Raw genomic sequence first — 22,864 nt, forward strand, 5'->3', positions numbered from 1 at the left:
TGTGCTCCTAAATACCTGCTTTTTTTTAAAGATTTTCTCAGATAATTAATTATGAAGCACTATTTCCTCCTCATCCATCCCTCCATCCATCCATCCATCCATTTTCTGCATATCCTCACAAGGGTCACAGGAGTGCTGAAGCCTATTGGACAGGAGGGAGGGTACACCCTGAACTGGTTGCCAGTCAATCGCAGCGCACATAGAAACTGACAACAGTCGCACTCACTTAGGGGCAATTTTTAGTCTCTGATTAATCCATGTTTTTGGGATGTGAGAGGAAACTGTAGTGCCCGGAGAAAACCCACGCAGGCACAGGGAAATGCTAACTCCACAAGGGGAGGCCGGGATTTGTCCTCAGAACTGTGAGACAAACACTTTACAGCTGCGTCACTGTGCCGCCTATACTCTTCCAAAAAGGAAAAAAATATAATGATTCCATCCAAAAAAGATAATTTGTGTGAAAGATAATATACAGTACTTTTGTGGTTCATGGAGACCAAAGTGAAAAAATGCAAAGTAGGATTTGCCCCCGCCCCTTCTAGGAATTTTCATGTATGTGGCTATAAGAATGTTTAAAATATATAAACAGTATTAATACTTTACATATCCAGTACAACCTGAGACCAAGATTCCAACAGTACATGTATTTTACTTAAATCTTGAAGATTAAAACCTCATACACTTAAAATTTATCAAACAGTAATTAACATTCATCAACATTGCCTTCTGAGAGAGACTTGTGATGGTGATGGAGGAGAGGTTTTCACTTGACCTGTAGAGGCTTTAAGCGCCTGAAGGAAGTTTTTGCAAGGGCACAGCTCTTAAACCGCATTGTAAGAGCTTAACTAATCAAAAAAAAGTATTGTATTCGCTTGAACAAATAAAAGTTACCGTGAAAACAACGTGAAGATCCAGTATTCGAGACAGTCAGTGTGGACAAGACTGGTGAGCTACAACAAGAATAGCTTCCACAAGGGAAGATGCTGGGTGAGGTTGTGATAACGCAGAGCCAATCAGCTAACAGGATTAATCCACTTCATTGGTCGATGCAGTCTGATGGAGGTACAAGCCAGAGCAATCTGTAGGCTGGTCCCGAGCATGAATAAATGCAGGGTTGTGCCAGGAAAGACATGAATAATGGAGCAAAAGTGTGCCAGTTCCCATTATTAAATGAAATATAAGAAGTGAATATATGAAATATTCCCAAACAAATATGCCGTTCATCAAAAGAATACCATACGAGATCGGTCATGTCCCGGGTTAACAGCACCCACCCCCGGCGCTGTTTACCTGGAGGGCGTTGGTGAGAAATCAGCCCTTGTGGGTCAAAGACAAAAAATAGACGGAAAGCGGATTGCAGAAGAAGAAGAGGAATGCACACATCCTACAAGTGAGTGAAGGGACTTTGAATGTTGGGACTATGACAGGAAAAGATCAGGAGTTGGTTGACATGATGATTAGGAGAAAGCCTGATATATTCCGCCTCCAAGAGAGCAGGTGGAACGGTAGTAAGACTATAGGATTACGGGTTTAAATTATTTTATCATAGTATAGACTGGAAGAGAAAAAGAGTAGGGTAATTTTAAAAGAACCAATAGCTAAGAATAACTTGGAGGTGAACAATGTGTCAGATCGAGTGATGAGGGTGAAACTTGAAATTGAAGGTGTTATGTACAGTAAAGAAAATAAGTATTTGAACCCCCTACTATATTCCAAGTTCTCCCACTTGGAAATCATGGACGGGGTCCGAAATTTTCATCGTAGGTCCATGTCCACTCTGAGAGAGAGAATCTAAAAAGAAAAATCCAGAAATCAGAATGTATGATTTTTTAACAATTTATTTGTTTGATACAGGTGCAAATAAGTATTTGAACACGTGAGAAAACCAATGTTAATATATGGTACAGTGGACATTGTTTGCAATAACACAGGTCAAACGTTTCCTGTAGTTGTTCACCAGATTTGCACACACTGCAGGAGGGATTTTGTCCCACTCCTCCACACAGGTCTTCTCTAGATCAGAAAGGTTTCTGGGCTGTCGCTGAGAAACACGGAGTTTCAGCTCCCTCCAAAGATTTTCTATTGGGTGTAGGTCTGGAGCCTGTCTAGGGAACACCAGAACCTTGATATGGTTTTTAATGAGCCACTCTTTGGTTTTCCTGGCTGTGTGCTTCAGGTCATTGTCATATTGAAAGACCCAGCCACAATCCATTTTCAATGCTCTGACTGAGGGAAAGAGGTTGTTCCCCAAAATCTCCCAATATATGGCCGCGGTCATCCTCTCCTTAATACAGTGCAGTCATCCTGTCCCATATGCAAAAAAAAAAAACAAAAAACCACCCCCAAAGCATGATGCTACAACCTCCATGATTCACAGAAAGGATGGTGTTCTTGGGATGGATGCACCTACAACGAAAATTTCAGACCACTCCTTGATTTCCAAGTTGGAGAGCTTACAATATAGCAGTGTCTCTCAAATACCCATTTTCTTCACTGTATATTGTACTTAGTGGCTATGCCACATAGGTAGGATGTGACCTTGAGGTGAAAGAGAAATTCTGGAAGGAACTACATGAAGTAGTTCTGAGAATCACAGACACAGAGAGTGTTGTGATTGGTACATATTGTAATGAGCATGCTGGTGAAGAAAACTGTGATAAAGAAGTTAGGGGTAAGTAAGAAATCCAGAAAAGGAACTTTGAGGGACAAATGTTGGTGGACTTTTCAAAAATTATGGTTTCCAGAAAAGGCAGGAATATAGGGTGACCTACAAGAGTAGCAGTAGAAGCACGGAAGTGGATTACATTTTGTTCAGACGATGTAATCTCAAGGAGGTTACTGACTACAGGGTAATGGTAGGGGAGAGTGTACCTAGACAGCATAGGATTGTGGTGAGTAGGATGACTCAAATGGTGGGGAGGAAGATTAAGAAGACACAAGTAGAACAAATAACAAATATAGTGAAGTCAAGAAAGGAAGAGTACCGTGCGAACTTTCAGAAAGAGGTGTGAGACACGTTCTTGGTGGAAATAAGGAGCTCCTGGAACACTGGACTACTACAGCCAAGGTAATCAGAGAGACATGAAGGAGAGTACTTGTATCTTCTGGTAGGGAAGGGAAGAAGGGGACTTGATGGTGGAACCTCAAAGTACAGGAAATTATTTCAGAGAGGGTCGTGAAAAGGTAGGACACAGAGTACCGAGTACAGAAGAAAGGAATAGCTTCAGATTTGACGTAGGGTAAAGCTAGAAGTGGTGAAGGCTAAACAAGAGGCACATGAGGACATTTACACCAGGTTGGACACTTAAAAAAAGTGTAAAGGTTCCCTGCAGGTTGATCAGAAAGAGGGATAGAGATTGGAAGGATGTGAAACACATTAGGGTGATTAAGGATAGAGATGGCTGAGCCAGTAGTGTGCTAAATCGATGGAATACTACAAGAAGTTAATGAATGAAAAAAAATGAGAGAAGGAAGATTAGAAGAATCAAGTGTTGTGGACAAGGAAGTGACAGTGATTAGGAAGGGGAAAGTTTGAAGTGCACTAAAGAGGATGAAAAATGGAAAGGCAGTTGCTCCTGATGACATATCTGTAGACGTATGGAAGCATTTTGGAGAGTTGGCACTGACGTTTTTGACCAACTTGTGCAACAGAGTTCTAGTGGCTGAGAAGATGCCTGATGAATGGAGGAAAATTGTGCTGGTTCCCATTTTTAAGGCCAAGAGCGATTTGCAGAGCTGTCAGAACTGTAGAGGAATAAAGTTGATGAGTCACACACGAAAGTTATGGGAAAGAGTAGTGGATGCTAGAGTCAGGACAGAATTATTTGTGTGCTGGCATGCTCCTGGCATCCTCTCCAGGCTGGGTGTGGTCAGCCAATTAGTCGACACACACCTGCACCCTGTTTTGGCTGATTACACCCAGTACTTATAGGACACGGGGTACAACTAGTCCTCCGCTAGTTCGTTGATTCAAATGCCTCGTTCCCGCACTCTTGTATACCTGACCTACCATGTACTGACCCTCGCCTGTTCCCTGACCATTCTAGTAAGCCTGCCACTTCTGATACTGCTGCTTTTCCTGACTGACTTGCTGATCATTGACCACGGACCGAATAAAGGCTTTCTGTACTTTACCTGCTTGCCTCTGGAGTCGTGCATTTGGGTCCGCCCTCGAGCCCCGGTCGTGACATGAGCAACAATATGGTTTCATGCCAAGAAAGAGTACCATAGGTCCATTATTTGCCTTTAAAATGCTAATGGAAAAAGTAGAGAGAGTGTCAGAAGGAGCTACATTGTGTCTGTGAATCTAGAGCCAGACTACCAGGAGAAGAACTGTGGTACTGCATGCAGAAGGCAGAGGACAGAGAAGTATGTTAGAATAGTACAGGAGATGATTGAGAGCAGCACAACATTGATGAGGTGTGCATTAGGGTGGCAAAAGATTTTAAGGTGGAGGTTAGACTGCATCAGGGATCAGCTCTGATTGGTATTTGGTAGGGTGACAGATGAGGTGAGACTGGAATCCCCTTGCACCATGATGTTCGCAGATGAAATTCTGATCTGCAGTCAGGTTCAAAAGGTTAGATTAGATTAGATTATCAATTAGAAAAGTTGGAAAGTTGGAGGACTGGACTGGAAAGAAGAGGAATGAGGATTAGTCAAAGTAAGACTATGTGCATGAATGAGAGAGGTGGAAGGGAAGAGTGAGGCTTACAAGAAGACCTAGCAAGGGTTGAGACATCAAATACTTGGGGTCTCCAGAGCAATTGTGAGTCTGATAAGAAAGAGAAGAAACGGGTCCAATTGGGTTGGAACAACTGGGGGAAGGTATCAGATGTTATGTGATAGAAGAGTCTCTGCTAGGATAAAGACCAAAGTTTATAAAACAGTGGTGAGCCAGCCATGATGTATGGATGGGTTAGGATGAAGATGATGAGGTTCCTCTTGGTGTGAACAAGTTGGACAGGATTTTAAATGAGCTCAATGGAGGGACAGCCAAAGTTAGATGCTTTGGAGGTAATATGACAGAGAACAGACTTCGATGGCTTGGACACATCCAGAGAGAAATTCTGTATACAGTTTTGGTAGAAGGGTGATGAGGATGGAGCTGCCAGGCAAAAGAGCGAGAGGAAGATGAAAGAGAAGGTTGATGGATGCTGTGAGGGAAGATGAGGGCTGATGCTTTTAGAGAGGAAGATGCGGAAGGTCGGCTAGCATAGAAAAAGATGACATGCTGTGGTGACCACTAACAAGACAAGTAGAAAGGAAAAGAAGTTGTAGCCACTCTGGTACAACAACTTACAGCCACTTTAATAAAATACCACATACATTTACGAAGGACATACGTGTGGAGAGTCATTGAGCAATAAAAATGTACAGCTAGTGTGGTGATGCTAATCGTCCAAAATAAAGCAATTTAATTGTGAAGATTAGAGCAGTTTAAAGTGACAGCTAAATGATCCGGTACAATGACAGTTGTGCAAATGATGCAGAGTTCTCAAACACAAGTGTCACGTCATGTCATTATCTAATCCACTTATCCTCACAAGGGTTGGGGGAAAGATGGAGACTAGCTTTGGGCGAAAGGCATACAATTATATGCTCAGCAAGGGGGTGCATCACTCCTGAAGGCGTCACTGGGTTATACTTCGGGTCACACAGCCGCTCGGAAGGCAAAGATGATATAAACAAATGCAGGATAAAATACTAACTCTACATTTCCCTCCTGTTTATTATGTATTGGCACAAATTCTCAATCTCTATTATCAGTCATATTCTCTATCATCTAGTACTAAAATCATTTTTTTTCTTAAAACAAATAAACATACACAGAGGGAAAAAAAAGGTTTACTCATAATATGGACCTAGAAACAAGTCAGACAAGTTTAATGTCAAATCGTCATCGCTGTCACTCCATCAATATTCTTCATCATTAAAGGATACATCTCCACCACCTGTTCCTTTGTGGAAAATCGTGTTAATAATTTTTACAAATGAGAACACAAAGAATGCAACAGCATCCACACAAGGTCAATATTCCTGCGAAAACAGTGACATACCAAATTGAGGATGTCAAAGCTTTGTATTTTCCAAAGGCACTCATCCAGGAGTCCCACACGGAAGCACCAACACCAAAATGTTTTTCAGATTTCACCATGAAGGGTTCGTAGACTCTCTTATAGCGTTGGTGTGTGACTTCTTCACAGCTATAATGTTTGGCGAGAAGTGTGCGACATTGTTCTCTGAACATAGCACAAAGTTCCGCTCTCTCAGCCAACATGTCAACAGCGACTCCACCTTGGAATGCAATAAATGAAGTAGCAGAGCTCCTGCACAGCTTCAAACCATCTTTGTGTCCAACTGCCCATTTTTTCCCCCCTATTGTACATTCTAATGAATGCAGTTGATTCTGTCTACATTTTTGTTGGCTTTACACCAACCACCTGAGGACTCAAATCCTGCAATCATTTCATCAGTCAATTTATACTTACTTGGAACATCAGTGGTGTCAATGTATGTTAAAACAATTTTGTTGTTCCCATTCTGCTGCTCTTCCGTCTATGCCAGTGTTTGGTAAACTGCATGTACAGTAGATGTAATCCATAAATAGACATCATATGAATAGATAAGACAATAGTGTTATCAACACACAAGAACCCATCCCTTTCTTTTTCCAATTTCTCCAAAAGCCTGTTACCTCTGCATCATCAACAGATGTCCTGACGCGACAATGACTTAAATGTACTGTCAATCACAAAAATGGATTTACACATCAAAGTTGATAAATTTGCTTCCAGTTCTCATCAATTTCATGCATGTGAAATTACTCAGTGCTATGTCATTAGAAAACAATGTTTTGTTTTTTTAATTTTCAAATGAAGTTAGTGTAAACACAAAATCAATTTTTTTTACATTCATTATCAGGTACTGTTCCACTCCAAATTCAAAGGTACAATCATTTGGCAGGATTTGAACCCCAGTCCTCAAAACCATGAGGACAACACTCTACAACTGCTCCACCGTGCCAACATTGTTCTACCATAGGAAACCAAACCGGAAATGCCTGTTGCAATTTGAAACCAGTCACCAGGCTCTAGTTTTTGGATCACTTTTACTTCTGTTAATTTTAATTTTGAAGAAGAGGTACTAGTAGTTATTTCTGTGGACCTGTGACTATTCTTGTCTTTGCAAAGAAGCAACATGAGGTGTGCTTGCTTCTTCATAAGAAGGTGGTTTCAAGGGTACTTTGGTGGTGCTCAAAATGATTGGGAATGTCAAATATTTTTCATCGTAGGACAACATTCCGAGGCTCCAAAAATGTATCATACGCAATAAGAATGTTATCATGATTACGACCACGCCACAGCCTCCTAATTTGGGACTTAGCCACTTTTAAGGTAGGCATTTCATCTAGGTTTCCCTAATAGGTAAAATGTCTTTTAATGTCTTCTCTGACTTTTGGCTATTTTTAGACACTATAAGTCTGCACCCAGCCTCGGGTCAGCTTTCAACTCAACTAACCAAATGGATCCTCGATTGAAATGACCTTTTTACAATATGTCAAATTAACGTAAATTTAGTTTTCTATTTAATTTATTTATTTTTTAAGATGTTGGCATGATCGGTAACTTAAGAGAGCGCCAATGCTCCTTCGTCACACCTTTAAGTGCAATGATGTTTTAAATCAATATGACACATTTTTCCCTACTTGTCCATATATTTTTTTCTTTGATTTACAAAGCGCATTCCATTGTCACTTATAATTTGCTTTTGGAATGCCATAGTATGGTATTATGTCCCGACATAATACATTTGCTACTGTTACAGCATCAAACGTTTTTTTTTTTTTTTTTTGGAAATAACTATCCATTTAGCGAATGCTTCTGCAATGGCCAAACAGTATTTTTTTTTTCACTTTGACCTAATTCAATAAAATGTATATATAATCTTTGAAAGGGAAATGCAGCCCTATGGGGCACAAACCAGTGCAATATGTAGGCCGGTCCCAAGCCCGGATAAATGCTGAGGGTTGCGTCAGGAAGGGCATCCGGCGTAAAAAAAACTGTGCCAAACAAATATGAGCATTCATCAAAAGAATCCCATAACAGATCGGTCGTGGCCCGGGTTAACAACAACCACCACCGGCAGTGCTCACCTGCAGGGCGTCAGTGGAAATTCAGCTACTGTGGGTCGAAGACAAAGAAGAGGAGGAAACCGGATCCATCGTCAGAAGAAAAAGAGGAATGCACAGAGCCTACAACTGAGTGTAGGGACTTTGAATGTTAGGACAATGACAGGAAAAGCTCAGGAGTTGGTTGAATTGATGATTAGGAGAAAGGTTGATATTGTGTGTATCCAAGAGAGCAGGTGGAAAGGTGGTAAGGCTAGAAGTTTAGGAGCAGGGTTTAAATTATTATATCACGGAGTAGATGGGAAGAGAAATGGAGTAAGGGTTATTTTAAAGGAAGAGCTGGCTAAGAATATCTTGGAGGTGAAAAGAGTATCAGATCGAGTGATGGGAATAAAATTTGAAATTGAGGGTGTTATGTAGAATGTGGTTAGCGGCTATGCCCCACAGGTAGGATGTGACCGAGAGTTGAAAGAAAAATTCTGGAAGGAACTAGATGAAGTAGTTCTGGGCATCCCAGACAGCGAGAGAGTTGTCATTGGTCCAGATTGTAATGGACATATTGGTAAAGGAAACAGGGGCGATGAAGAAGTGATGGGTAAGGCATCCAGGAAAGGAACTTTGAGGGACAGATGGTGGTGGACTTTGCAAAAAGGATTGAGATGGCTGTAGTGAACTCTTATTTCCAGAAGGGGGAGGAACATATAGTGATCTACAAGAGTGGAGGTAGAAGCACGCAGGTGGATTATATTTTGTGCAGATGATGAAATCTGAAGGAGATTACTGACTGTAAAGTAGTGGTAGGGGAGAGTGTAGCTCGACAGCATAGGATGGTGGTGTGTAGGATGACTCTGGTGGTGGGTAGGAAGGTTAAGAAGACAAAGGTAGAGCAGAGAACCAACTGGTGTAAGCTGATAAAGGAAGAATGTTGTGTGGCCTTTTGGAAAGAGTTGAGACAGGCTCTCGATGGACAGCAGAAGCTCCCGGAAGACTGGACTACACAGCAGAGGAAATTAGAGAATCAAGCAGGAGAGTACTTGGTGTGTCTTTTGGTAGGAAAGGGGAGAAGGAGACTTGGTGGTGGAACCCCAAAATACAGGGAGTCATACAAGGAAAGAGATTAGCGAAGAAGAAGTGGGACACTGAGAGGACTGAGGAGAGGCGAAAGGAGTACATCGAGATGCGAGGTGGGGCAAAGGTCGAGGTGGCAGAGGCTAAACAAGAGGCATATGAAGACATGTACACCAGGTTGGACACGAAAGAAGGAGAAAAGGATCTCAACAGGTTGGCCAGACAGAGGGATAGAGATGGGAAGAATGTGCACCAGGTAAGGGTGATTAAGATAGAGATGGAAATAAGTTGATGAATGAAGAAAATGAGAGAGAAGGAAGAGTTGAAGAGGCAAGTGTGAAGGACCAGGAAGTGGCAATGATTAGTAAGGGTGAAGTCCGAAAGGCACTACAAAGGATGAAAAATGGAAAGGCAGTTGGTCCTGATGACATACTGGCAGAGGTATGGAAGCAATTGTAGTGATGGCTGTGGAGTTTTTGACCAACTTATTCAACAGAATACTAGCTGGCGAAAAGATGCCTGAAGAATGGAGGAAAAGTGTTCTAGTTCCCACTTTTAAGAACAAAGGGGGTGTTCAGAGCTGTGGGAATTATAGAGGAATAAAGTTGATGAGCCACACAATGAAGTTATGGGAAAGAGTAGTGGAGGCGAGACTCAGGACAGAAGTAAGTATCTGCGAGCAACAGTATGGTTTCATGCCTAGAAAGAGTACCACAGATGCATTATTTGCCTTGAGGATGCTAGTGGAAAAGTACAGAGAAGGTCAGAAGGAGCTACATTGTGTCTTTGTGGATCTAGAGAAAGCCTATGACAGAGTACCAAGAGAGGAACTGTGGTAATGCATGCATAAGTCTGGTGTGGCAGAGAAGTATGATAAAATAGTAAACGACATGTATGATGGCAGCAGAACAATGGTGAGGTGTGCCTGAGGTGTGACAGAAGAATTTAAGGTGGAGGTGGGACTGCATCAGGGATCAGCTCTGAGCCCCTTCCTGTTTGCAGTGGTAATGGATAGGCTGACAGATGAGGTTAGACTGGAATCCCCTTGGACCATGATGTTCGTAAGCGATATTGTCATATGCAGTGAAAGCAGGGAGCATGCAAAGGAACAATTAGAAAGATGGAGACATGCACTGGAATGGAGAGGAATTAAGATTAGCCGAAGTAAAACAGAATATATGTGCGTGAATGACAAAGGTAGAGGGGGAAGAGTGAGGGTAGAGGGAGAAGAGATAGCGAGGGTGGAAGACTGCAAATACTTGGGGTCAACAATCCAGAGCGATGGTGATGTGGTAAGGAAGTGAAGAAACGAGTCCAAGCAGGTTGGAACAGCTAGCGGAAGATGTCCGGTGTGTTATGTGACAGAAGAGTCTCTGCTAGGATGAAGGGCAAAGTTTACAAAACAGTGGTGAGGCCGGCCATGATGTACGGATTAGAGACGGTGACACTGAAGAAACAACAGGAAGCAGAACTGGAGGTAGCAGAAATGAAGATGTTCAGGTTCTCGCTCGGAGTGAGCAGGTTGGTTAGGAATAGAAATGAGCTCATTAGAGGGACAGCCAAAGTTGCATATTTTGGAGACAAGATTCGAGAGAGCAGACTTCGATGGTTTGGACATGTTCAGAGGTGAGAGAGTGAGTATATTGGTGGAAGGGTGCTGAGGATGGAGCTGCCAGGCAAAAGAGCGAGACGAAGACCAAAGAGAAGGTTTATGGATGTGGTGAGGGAAGACATGAGGGCAGTTGGGGTTAGAGAGGAAGATGCAGAAGATGGGCTAAGATGGCAAAAGATGATATGCTGTGGCGACCCCTAACGGGACAAGCCGAAAGGAACAGAAGAAGAAGATTCTTTGAAAGGGATAAGTTGGTATCGGAAACCTGCCCCTTTTTGGTCTGAGCCTTGTGGGTTATGTTTAGCACAGATCAAACATGCTTTACAAAAAAAAAATCCATTAATTGTATAATGTATATTCGCTTCATTTCCCTCCTGTTGAGGCATGTAAAAAGCATGGCTCAAAATGGCCTCCCATTTGTATAATGTTTTTTGTAAAATGGGTTTTTGTTCTTTTTTAACATAAACTCCGTCTTTTTATTCATTTATTCTCCCTCCCTCGTGCCAATTTTCCTGTTCTTGCATTGAGCTTTGTTGTTGGACATTAATTGGTCTTTGGTTATCTAAATTTTGTTGCGACACTGTCTCTTTTAGCCTCAGAAATGGTTTTGAAGACTTATTCCTTTATCTTCGTATCTGTAAAATCATTTTCTCTTGTGATTTTTTTGTGTGTATCACATTTGCATACAACTAAGGTCTGTGGCCGTTGCACAGCTCCTAGTGTTTCCGACGAGTTCTGCACATGGAACTGATTTGATGTTGTTATCAAACTTCTATTCTTTCAGTATTGCGCAAAGGTGTGCACTGTGGCAAAGCATATTGACTATTTGCTGAGGTCATAAATTGACCTTTAGAACCCACCATCCAGATAAGGTGTTTGCTGTTATCTGTCAAGGCTCGAGTTTGTCATGCTCCGGGCTTCCTGCCCAGTATATATAGGACTTGGGGAACGACTTGTCCTCCGCTAGATCATCGTCCTTGTTGCCTCGTTCCCACACTCCTGTTTGCCTGACTTCTGCTCTCCGTGCACCGACCCACGCCTGTCCACTGACCACCCTCATTTCTTCTGCACTGTCTGCTTGTCTCTGGAGTCGTGCATTTGGGTCCACCCTCGTGCCCCGTTCGTGACAGAACGATCTGGCCAAAACATGGACCCAGCCGACTCCGAAGCCATCCGCCGTGCGCTGCAAGTTCAGGGCAAGCGTCTGGTCAAGCAAGAGGCTGCTCTCAAGGTAACCAACAAGAGGCTCCATGAGATCTGCACCAGCCTGGAGCCGTGGCTAACCTCCCAGGCTAGCGTGGTTGCCACACCAATGGTGGCCACTCCACCGTTCTCCATGGAGCTCCCCTTTAGCAGCGTTACCCCGCTCCCCCAACTGGAATGATTCTCAGGCGACTCGGGGAACGTCAAGCCTTTCCTCGTTCAGTGCGATCTCCATTTTGAACTGCAAGCGGCCGCTTTTCCCACGGACCGCTCCCGCATCGCCTTCGTCATCTCCCACATGACGGAGAGGGCGGAGGCGTGGGCCACTGCCGAGTGGAGTCGTAACTCGGAGATCTGCCGTTCATGGACGAGGTTCGTCTGCGCACTCACCCAAGTTTTCCATTACGCGGCTCCGGAACGCCAGGCGGCGTCCTCCCTCATGACGATTCGTCAAGGACGTCGCTGCGTGTTCGCCTACGCCATTGAGTTCCGAATCTGCGCCGCCGAGAGCCGATGGAACGAGGACACCCTGCACGACGCCTTTTTCCAGGGGCTTTCCCCCCAAATCCGGGGTCTCCTCATCGCTGTAGATCTTCCTCCCTTGCTGGATACACTCATCGCGTTGGCCCTCAAGGTTGACCAGCGACTAGTAATGGAGGATCAACTAGCCGTGATGACTGAGGGAGAGAGGGAGGGGTCCAGTCGTCCACTGCTGAACCCACTCAGGTGGAGGGTCTCGAGGGGCCAGTGGAGGAGCGTCTGCGCCGGCGACGGGAGGGGCGCTGTTTTTACTGCGGGCGTTTGGACACTTGATCGCCCGCTGCCCGATTCGACCAGAGCACTCTGACATCAGGATCTCTACTCCGGTGAGTGTGCGGTATACCGTGGCGGGGTCAGGGAGGTCCCTTCTTCACCTCACCTTGGGAACAGACTCCCGTTCATGCACTGTGACGGCTTTCATAGATTCCGGGTCCAACGCAAACCTGATGAATCCCCGCGTGGTCGAGGAGCTGGGGGCAGCAACTTTCCCCATGCAATGGCTTCGTCACACCTATGCCGCCAACGGCAAGTTCCTTTGTCGGTTTACACATCGCACTCAGACGCTACGTATGAGCTTTCCGGACGCTCACTCGGAGCGTATTAGCTTTCATGTCTTCAACGCACGTAGTAGCGACATCATCCTGGGCAGCCCGTGGCTCAAAGAACATAACCCGCACATAGATTGGACCACGGGTCAGATCAAGACTTGGGGAGAGGACTGTCTCAGTCGCTGTTTCGCTGTCCAGGAAGACAAGGGTATTCAAGTCACGCCGGTTCGGCTAACAGAACCTAGTACTGCCCCGGAGCTGACCACGGTGCCCTACTGCTACCATGACCTACGGGAGGTCTTCTCTGAATCTAAGGCAAAGTCTCTGGCGCCACATCGGTCATACGACTGCGCGATTGAACTCCTGCCAGGCACCTCTCCTCCCAGAGGGAAACTGTTCTCGTTAACAGGACCAGAGCACCAAGCCATGAGAGACTCCATCGAGGACTCGCTGGCAGCCGGACTCATTCGCCCCTCATCCTCACCAGCCGGTGCGGGGTTTTTTTTTTGTCAAGAAGAAGGACTCCACGCTGCGACCCTGCGGCGACTACCGAGGACTGAACGACATCACAGTCAAGAACAGGTAACCTTTGCCGCTGATCGCTACAGCATTCGAACTCCTTCAGGGAGCCCGGATCTTCACCAAGCTCGACTTGCGCAGCGCTTACCATCTGGTGCGGATTCGGGAAGGGGATGAGTGGAAGACGGTGTTCAACACCCCCACAGGGCACTATACCTGGATGACATTCTCATCTTTTCAGCAGACCTAACCTCTCACATTCAACAAGTCAGAGAGGTGCTCCGGAGTCTGAAGCAGCACCAATTGTACGTGAATATGGATAAGTGTGAATTCCATCGGGCATCCGTGTCCTTCCTGGGCTTCGTCCTGGCTGAGGGAGAGATACGGATGGACCCCGGGAAGGTCGACGCGGTGCTGCGGTGGCCTACCCCCGCCAAATTGACCTTTAGAACCCACCATCCAGATAAGGTGTTTGCTGTTATCTGTCAAGGCTCGTGTTTGTCATGCTCCGGGCTTCCTGCCCAGGCTGGGCTTGGCAAGCCAATTAGTCAGAGCACACCTGCACCGTGTTACAGTTGATGACGCCCAGTATATATAGGACTTGGGGGACGACTTGTCCTCCGCTAGATCGTCGTCCTTGTTGCCTCGTTCCCGCACTCCTGTTTGCCTGACTTCTGCTCTCCGTGCACCGACCCACGCCTGTCCACTGACCACTCTCATTTCCTCTGCACTGTCTGCTTGTCTCTGGAGTCGTGCATTTGGGTCCACCCTTGTGTCCCGTTCGTGACAGTGTTGTATTTGACACAAAAACTTGTTATATTTGATGAAGGGCTTTTTCTGCTCCATCGATTTATTTCAACAATGATGTCACTTTCTATCTCATATATTACTAAATTCAGTGCATAATTTGGAACTCAGATTCAGAAATAACTTGTTCTGCCCAAAAATGACATCATCTGATTTTTTTTTCTTGTATGCAGCTTGCTTTGGTATTGCATTTCCCAATGAAGTCCTATATTTGTTTGATTTTTTTTTTCACCTGATGTGTTATTTTGGCTGTGGATGAAATCCCGCTATTTTTCCAGTACTGCGCAAAAACGTGCACTGTTGCAATTGCATATTGGCTGTCTATACCATGCATTGTCTTGGATGAGCCATCTACAAATAACACTTCTTATCTTTCTAAAGACTGATCTCTCAGGCCACTTCTGCTTTTGCCTCATGTTTCTGCTACTTTTGACAATCATGCTTTGAACCATCCTTATGACGTGGTCTTAAAATCAGAGGATGGAACAAACTTATGGTAGAACTAGTTTCTTACAGCAATAGATGTCACAATAACTGCTCATACACTAGGGTAATGCACATGCTACGCTGAGTCTCTATGTTGTTGCACTAAAACATAGGTCACAAAATGACCTTTACAATCTACTATCTCCACAAAGGAATTTGCTATAATTTGATACTAGTTCCTTTTTTATCTCACAGAAAGCTTTTTTCTGATTCTTCTGTCCTTTGTAACAATGATGTCCTTTTGAGGTCTTCCTCATACTTTAATGTGGACAAAGGTGCAGTTATCGTTGCATAATTTGTTTGTGGATTTGGTGATTTAAGTACAAATGTTTTTTTTTTCTATCATCTGAAATTGTTCTTCCTGCGCGAAGGTTGCGTCCTGTTCTTAACTTATTTACACATTTCTGGTTCATTTTCACTCAGTTTATGCCTGTTTCAAACAGATGTTTTATTTTATTTTATTTTTTGTTTAAGTCTCATTTTTGCTGAGAATGCACCTCGGTCTTGATAAAAGATATCTGTATACTTCTGTTTCACTTATTTTTTTCTTCTTTTACTTATTTTTCTGTTTTTAGTATATAGGATGTGATTTAAATACTCCTCTAATGTGCCTGTGGACAGGCCGATGTAATGTTTGTTAACTTAGCTGCGAATTGCATCTTTTGAACCTGGAGAGGATCCTTCAACTGCTGTTGAAGAGGCCCATTTAAATACAGTTGTCATTTTTACTCCGTATTCCTCAAAAGGCTCATCCTTTTGTTTTACTCTTCTTGTTTAATTTACTTAATTTGTTCTATGTCTAAAATCCTTGGTTGCTCTCTGAATTTTCAAATTTATTGCAGATTGATTTTTGTCGGGTTTGTGTGAAGTAATAACTTCCACACCATTTTTAACACAATTCTTAGTTCAAGTCCTATACACTAAAATAGTCGAGTCGGCGTTATTTCAAGTCAGTCAGGTCTGATCTAGTCATTCTGTGTGGTGTTGTCTCATAATGTGAAGGTAATAGTATGTCAGTGTTTTTTATTTATTTTTTACTGCCTCTTGTCTGTTTGTGTCTAGTGTCCTTTACACTGGTCCTCTCTCATTATCTTCCTTTGTATAAAACAGATCTTTCTGCCTAATTGTTTGTTCTTCCTGTCCACTTTTTTTTATCTTTTTCTGACTCTTTCAGAACATTTTGTTATCTTGCTGTTCTTACTGCTACTATGCTCAAGTCTTTCCTGAAGTCAAAGGGACTGTTTGCGAGGACAACACCACATGCTGAGAGAGCTTTTTGTCTTTTACATTTCACTAGTATTCTCTCTTTCCTGGACACTTTTCTTCGAGTTCAAATGATCAATTTTCTTTTTTGCCATCAAATTTTATATGCTCTGACTGCTTTGTTTTCGTCAGAACGCGAGCTGCAGCATTCTGAATGAGCTGCAGCTGTTTAATACTCTTTTTGGGGAGTCCAGTCAGAAGACCATTACACTAGTCAAGTCTACTTGAGATAAAAGCATGGATCAGCTTTTCACTCTAGATATGTTTCTCAGATGGTAGAAGGCAGTTTTTGTGATTCATTTGATATGATTATTGAAGACTATTTTACTTTTATTGCAGTTTCATTATTTGCTTAAATATGACCTTATACATTTAATCAACAGGTAAAGTGTTGTCCATTTGCTAATCAGACAAGGATGTGTTGTGGAGCCGGTGGTTGTCCTTGATCTTTGTACGCAGAAAACTGGCTGGTGGCATCCTCCTCTCTCAGGCGTTGCCGTGGAGACGAACGACACCAGATAAGGAGCGGAAAGTTACCATCCTAGCCCAGGACCAGACTGCGAGGTGGGGGGGGGGGCGGGGGGATCTGGGTGGTGGGGGGGAGGGGGGCTTAACCACTTTTACCATGGACCCGTACATATAAAAACCTTGTGTTACCAGGCAGCTCTTGTCTTCTTCTTTGGCTATCCTGCCAGAAGACACACGTTTCGTGTGCGGCAGATACCTAGATAAGACCCGGACCTCTGAATTGCACATTCCTTTGTAATAAATCCATTTGCTGTTAACTTTTTCTAATCATTGGTCATATCTTCCTCGACTCGTGACCATAGGCTCCAAACTCGCAAATCCCTACATTATTGAAAGTCAGGTTGGAATCAATCAGAACACCAAGGTTTTGGACTTGGTTTTTGGTTTTTAAAGATAGACGGTCCAGGTCTTTACTAAAAGAAATTCTCTTTTCTTTATTGCTAAAAACATTTGTCTCAGTTTTGTTGTGATTTAGTTGAAGAAAATTTTGGGCTCATCCAGTTATTTATCTGATTTAGACAGTGGCACAATACCTCAATTGAATTGTAGTCATCTGGAGACACTGCTAAATATAACTGTGTGTCTTCTGCATAGCTATGGTAGTCAAAATTAAAGTTTTGAAGAATTTACCCAAGGGTAGCATATACAGGCTGAACAGGAGAGGTCCAAGAACTGACCCTTGAGGGACCCCATAGGTCATTGCCATTCGCTGAGACCGAGGACCTCCAATGGTCACAAAGTAGCTAATTTCCTCCAGGTAGGACCTAAACCATTTAAGGAGTGTTCCATTTAGCCCTACCCACGTTTCCAACCTGTTTAGTAGTATATTGTGATCTACCATATCAAAAGCCGGGCTTAGATCCAACAAGACCAAAATTGACATATTTCCTCAGTATCCAACCTTATATCATTTAGCACTTTGATTAAGAGCAGATTCTCTACTGTGATGAGTTCAGAAACCTGATTGAAATTTGTCAAAAAGTCCATTTAAATTAAAAGAAATTGCTGAGTTGATTAAAAATAACTTTCTCAAGAATCTTGGCTATAACGAGAGATTTGAGATAGGTCTATAGCTTGCTAACATGGAGTCATCCAGTGCTCTGTTATTTAGAAGAGGCTTAACAGCAGCTATTTTAAGAGCTTTTGGAACTTTGCCAGACTGAAGTGAGCAATTGATTATTTGCTGCAAATCAGGTATCAGTGACGTCACAATAGTTTTGAAAAAGTCAGATGGTATTGAGTAGAGACAGCTCATTGATGGCTTCAAATACAGTTTTCTCTGGGTGGCTTCATATGTGAGCTCATGTGAGCTATCTTTTTGCTGATTTGTGCTGACATTTGAGCTGATGGATTGTATTTTTTCATTAAAATAACGGGCAAACTCATTGCATTTGTCTGGTGTTACGAGTTCTGGATCGATCTGATTCGGAGGAGTTGTACGTTTGTCAACCACACCAAATAGAGCACGAGTATTGTTGAGGTTCTTACTGATGATTTCAGAAAAGTGTTGCTGTGTACTCTAACTCTTGGTTAAAATTACAAAGACACTGTCTGTAGAGGTCATAGTCAGTTTGGAGTTTAGCTTTTCTCCACTTGCGTTCCACTTTCCTACACTCCAATCTCACGGTGTTTTCGGTCACCTCAGCATGGTCTTAGTTTTAACAGGAGCGACAGCATTCATGAGGTCTAAGATGTGACCTCGAGTGTGAGTTGGACTCTTAATATGTAGAGAGAGGTCAAATGTGTCTAGTATTGCAGAAAGTTCTTTGTATGTTTTTTCCATGTTATTGTCAACATGAATGTTAAAGTCCCCTGTTATGACAAAATAGTTGTACTTAGTCCAAATTACTGACAGCAGTTCTGAAAAATCCTCCACAAATTTTTGATTATATCTTAGAGGTCTATAAATTATAACAACAATAATCTTTGGGTCACCTTTCTGTTAACGACGTTTCATTTAACATGAAAAAGTCCAGACCATAGGTTGTAATGATGTCATTGATCAACATTGATTTCTTACCCAGTGACCTGATATTAAAAAGAGCTCGTCTCGCACAGATGGTTGGAGAGAATGGTTCAATAGACTCACATTTTATCCTCACTAAGTTGGAAATTCTACTTTTTTGGTGCCATATCTTTTTGACCAACTTTCTGTACCTTGTAATCACAGGGATGAAAAATAATAATTCCACTTGGAGTCAGTGTCGCGTTAAAATTTCAGTTTCCGTGTTCGCAGGCGTCCACATGGATGACCGAGATCGTTATGATCAGAGTCAGCGGCTTCACAGCTCCTCCTCCACCCAGTTGATTGGAGGAAAGAATGAGCAAGCGAGCGAGTGAAGGCAGTGAGGCATTGGACATACTGAGCGAGCAAATGAATGCAGTGAGCCATTGAACGTGCTGATTTTGACTGGATCTCGAGGTCTTGTGTAATGTCACGAGTACACAATAAGTTCGGTGGATGTCCCACCCTTGAGAGCCATATACCTCACGCTGATTGGTTCGTTCAGCTCTGCATACAACAAGGGTCATTCACGTGACGCTTGCGGGCCACACTAAAATTAAAGGGGAAATCCAGTGCTTTGCATGAACAGTCTATCAATAGGTCATGTTATATATACCCTATTTTGACAATGTGATGTTAAATCCTCTCTCATTTAATAGTGTTTTGAGAAGATTTTTATCAACAATGACGAATTTTCAGAGGCGCTGCCATTTTCGCGAGTCACATGATCTACGTGGCCATATGTGACGTGTACCGTGCCGGAACAAAGGCTCGATTCCATGAATCACCATTATACCCAGTGCTGATTTCTCGGATTTATCCTCATCTAATGAAGAAATAGCAGTATCGGTTGATCGGAAAGAATACTTCCATACAGATTTGAACCTATGGCTGTAATTAATGTTCAATATTCGGATGGTTCTTCGGGCGGAATGACGCGGAGTCTGACTACTCGGAGGCCTACATGCGACATAAGTGCATGTGAACAAAGGCCCCCGGAAGCTCCAAGCTGGCAGCCCCGGATGGTTATTCGGACGGGAATAATGTGGAGTCTGACGAGCGAGTCAGGTGGCGGAGGCCTTTAGCTGAGCTTTGGTCGCGGCGGAAGCCTTTAGCCAAGCTTCGATGGAAGCTTGCTCACGGCCGCTGCCGGGGCTTGTGGCCCACCTTCGGTGGTGGCGGAGGCCTTTAGCCTAGCTTCGATGTCCGAGGCTAACGGCCTCCGACGCCTGGAAGCTCGCTCGTGGCCGCTGTCGGAGCTTGTGGCCTGCCTTCAGTGGTGGCGGAGGCCTTTAGCCTAGCTTTGGGGTCCGGGACTAATGGCCTCCGCCGCCTGGAGGATTTTCATGGCAGAAGATGCAAAAATCCATACACGGTAACATTCTGATGTGCTGTTAACAAACGGATGGGTCCATTCTGGCTGATTTATTTATTTTTTATTAACAACAGACTACAAATTACGTTTTACATGTAAGTGGCCATTTAATCTTTCACATTAAGACGGGGCAACAAACTTTCATCCCATAGGTCACAAATCTGTGACCACTGCTGTAGACTCTTCGATGCTGTAGATTCTACTGTATATATTATTAATATTAATTTATTAATTAATTAATATTAATACTGAGGATGTGAGGGTGTGTCCCAACAGGTGCAGGAGTCAGAAAATAGTATTCCATATTCATGTATTCAGGAACCAAACCATTTAGTGATTTATAGACCAGTAGTAGAACTTTAAAGTATATTCTAAAGATGACTCGATATAACTGTGTATCAATTGCAAAGCTATGATCGTCATAATTAAAGTCTGAAAAATTTGACATGATTCTGTTTCACCAATCCAACGGAGTCAGGTAGTCACATGATTGCTCAAAGTCTCTGCGGCCCCACATGTGAGCAAAGTTTTAAAAGTATATAATTTACATGAAACATGACATAACATACTTTACATGAAGCATGGCAGAAAGAAGAGAGTCAACAATAATGTGTAACTCACAGTCCAAAGAGCTAGAGAACCACTGGCAATACACTCAATCTGTTTACCTAAAGACTATGAAAATGCATAGCTACACTATAAAGTATATTATGATGTAATTTGTGCCTGACCTAAAATGTCAACATTTCAGCTATCAAAAACTCAGATTAAAACGTTTTTCACAAGTGTAAGTAAAGTTCATTTGTTTTACCTGAATTTGCCTCAATATGTCATTTCATGGAGATTTAATTTTATTTTTAGTGAAAGTGGTAATTGTTGGATAATATCTAAATTTGCACATTTATAGTTTAAATGTTTGTATATTTCGCTCAAAAAGCTAAAAAATAAATAAATATGAAATCACTATCATAATGGACAGTACATGATTCCCTCGTATTGCGCTTTTCAATATCCTCAAAGACACTTTACACAAAACAGATAACAAAAGACACGAACAATAAGAGGGGATTCGACCATGACGTGGGAGCTCATGGTGTCCATGTTTGTCAGTGTGCTCGGAGTTCTTTCTTCTAAAAAAATGGGTGTCTTTACACAAAGTTTGGGAAACACTGGTCCAGATGACACCAAAAAGTACATTTTGGGGGATCCTATAAATACCGGGGTGAATCAGCGAGGATGAGGCGCAGGTGTGCGCCTCCTAATCACCGCCGGTGTGCTGGGACACGCCCAGAAAGGGCTGGACCGGCAGTCCCATGACACACTCTTAAAATATCTGCAGCTTTGCTTCATACCAGCAAGATGAATGTTATAGAATGAATTCTCCACACAATCCTCTGAACCTGGCAATTCCTTTGTGGTTGGGTGATAAATGATTGTGTTTCTGACACAAAACCATGGAATGCCGTTTTTATCCATTTGCCATTGGCTGGAGTGCCAGTTTACAAGTGCCAGAAGTTGGTTGATTCCAAGTAACCCCGATGTGAAGCAGTTCTCAGAAATTGTGGTTATACAACCATATATTTGTTTTGCAATTTGTTCAACATTACTGAAATAATCACAGGGAAACACTAGTATTCTCTGAGAAACAATGTTATTTTCAAGCATTTTTTTTTTTAATTCTGTAAGAAAAACGCAGACAATGTCAATGTCTCTCTTTAGGTAAACGCCCCTGCATTGTGCTGACGAGTCGTGTCCATCCTGGTGAATCCAATGCCAGCTGGGTAATGAAAGGCACCCTAGAGTTTCTTTGCAGTAATGATCCAATAGCCCAGGCACTGAGAGAGACATTTGTCTTCAAGATCATCCCCATGTTAAATCCTGATGGGGTCATCAATGGAATGTGAGTATATAGAGAGAAGTAATCATCTCATTTGCATGATATAAAATGCAATATAATAACCGATAACATTTACAACAGGTGGGTCACCATTCCCCTAATATTAGCTGGATTCAACTTCACCTCACCAGTGACCCTTGACAGGATAAATGGGATAAAATTAACATATAATGAACGGGGGGATTTGAGTTTTGACTTTTATTTTTGGCAGCTAGTTTTTTTCTGGAAAGCGTGAGGCCGTTGCTGTGATCTGAAGAAAAAAAAAAGAATTGGGCTGGATTGTAGAAGTGAGAATGACCACGTCTACAAAAACTGGAAAATAATTGATTTTCAGTAGGGGTGGTCCCTCGCCCCCTGGATTAAGGTCCTATTCTCTCGACCAGGTCCTCACTTGGACAGTGTGGCACCCTTTTGAATGACTGAGGGTGAATACACCTGTCCTCATTATGCCATTCACAGCAACTCCAGAGAACCAAATGACAAACATGCCTGTGTGACACTGTTAATTCAATAATATGCTGCATCTCTGTAGACTCACTCAGAGGATTTCCTTCCTTGATATTGAGCTATTCACAAAGGCAACGCCTGTATTATTATGTTAAATCTCTTTTGCATTCAAAAAGTTCCAACTGGTCAGATCATGTGTTAAACAGAATGGCAGCATGTTTACACAGAACCGCGAGCATTACCACGAGCTTGCTAGCTAGACAGCGTAACATTTTATTGCCTTATTGTATTGAGCCGTATCCTATTAAAAGTATGTGAACATACCTCAAGCAAGCCTCACACAAAGGTCCTCCCCTGTCCTGAGTACCAGTGACCGCCAACCCGTTTCACCCCCACCCATTTTCTTCTGAAAATATATTCTGCGTGATCGGCTTT

General features: G+C 42.9%; 1 protein-coding gene across 6 annotated transcripts in view; it reads left to right on the forward strand.

Annotated features, from left to right (window-relative positions):
* The window catches only part of LOC133502463 (cytosolic carboxypeptidase 4), a 213,804-nt gene that overhangs the window by 167,029 nt on the left and 23,911 nt on the right, over positions 1–22,864 (forward strand). For all 6 annotated transcript variants that reach the window (XM_061823276.1, XM_061823278.1, XM_061823274.1 and 3 more), the window contains one exon: positions 21,805–21,985. In XM_061823276.1, coding sequence (XP_061679260.1) covers positions 21,805–21,985 — 181 coding nt within the window. The remainder of the gene's footprint in view (positions 1–21,804; positions 21,986–22,864) is intronic.

This window comes from Syngnathoides biaculeatus, chromosome 6, assembly GCF_019802595.1.
Source record: "Syngnathoides biaculeatus isolate LvHL_M chromosome 6, ASM1980259v1, whole genome shotgun sequence".
In the NCBI taxonomy this organism is placed as follows: domain Eukaryota; kingdom Metazoa; phylum Chordata; class Actinopteri; order Syngnathiformes; family Syngnathidae; genus Syngnathoides; species Syngnathoides biaculeatus.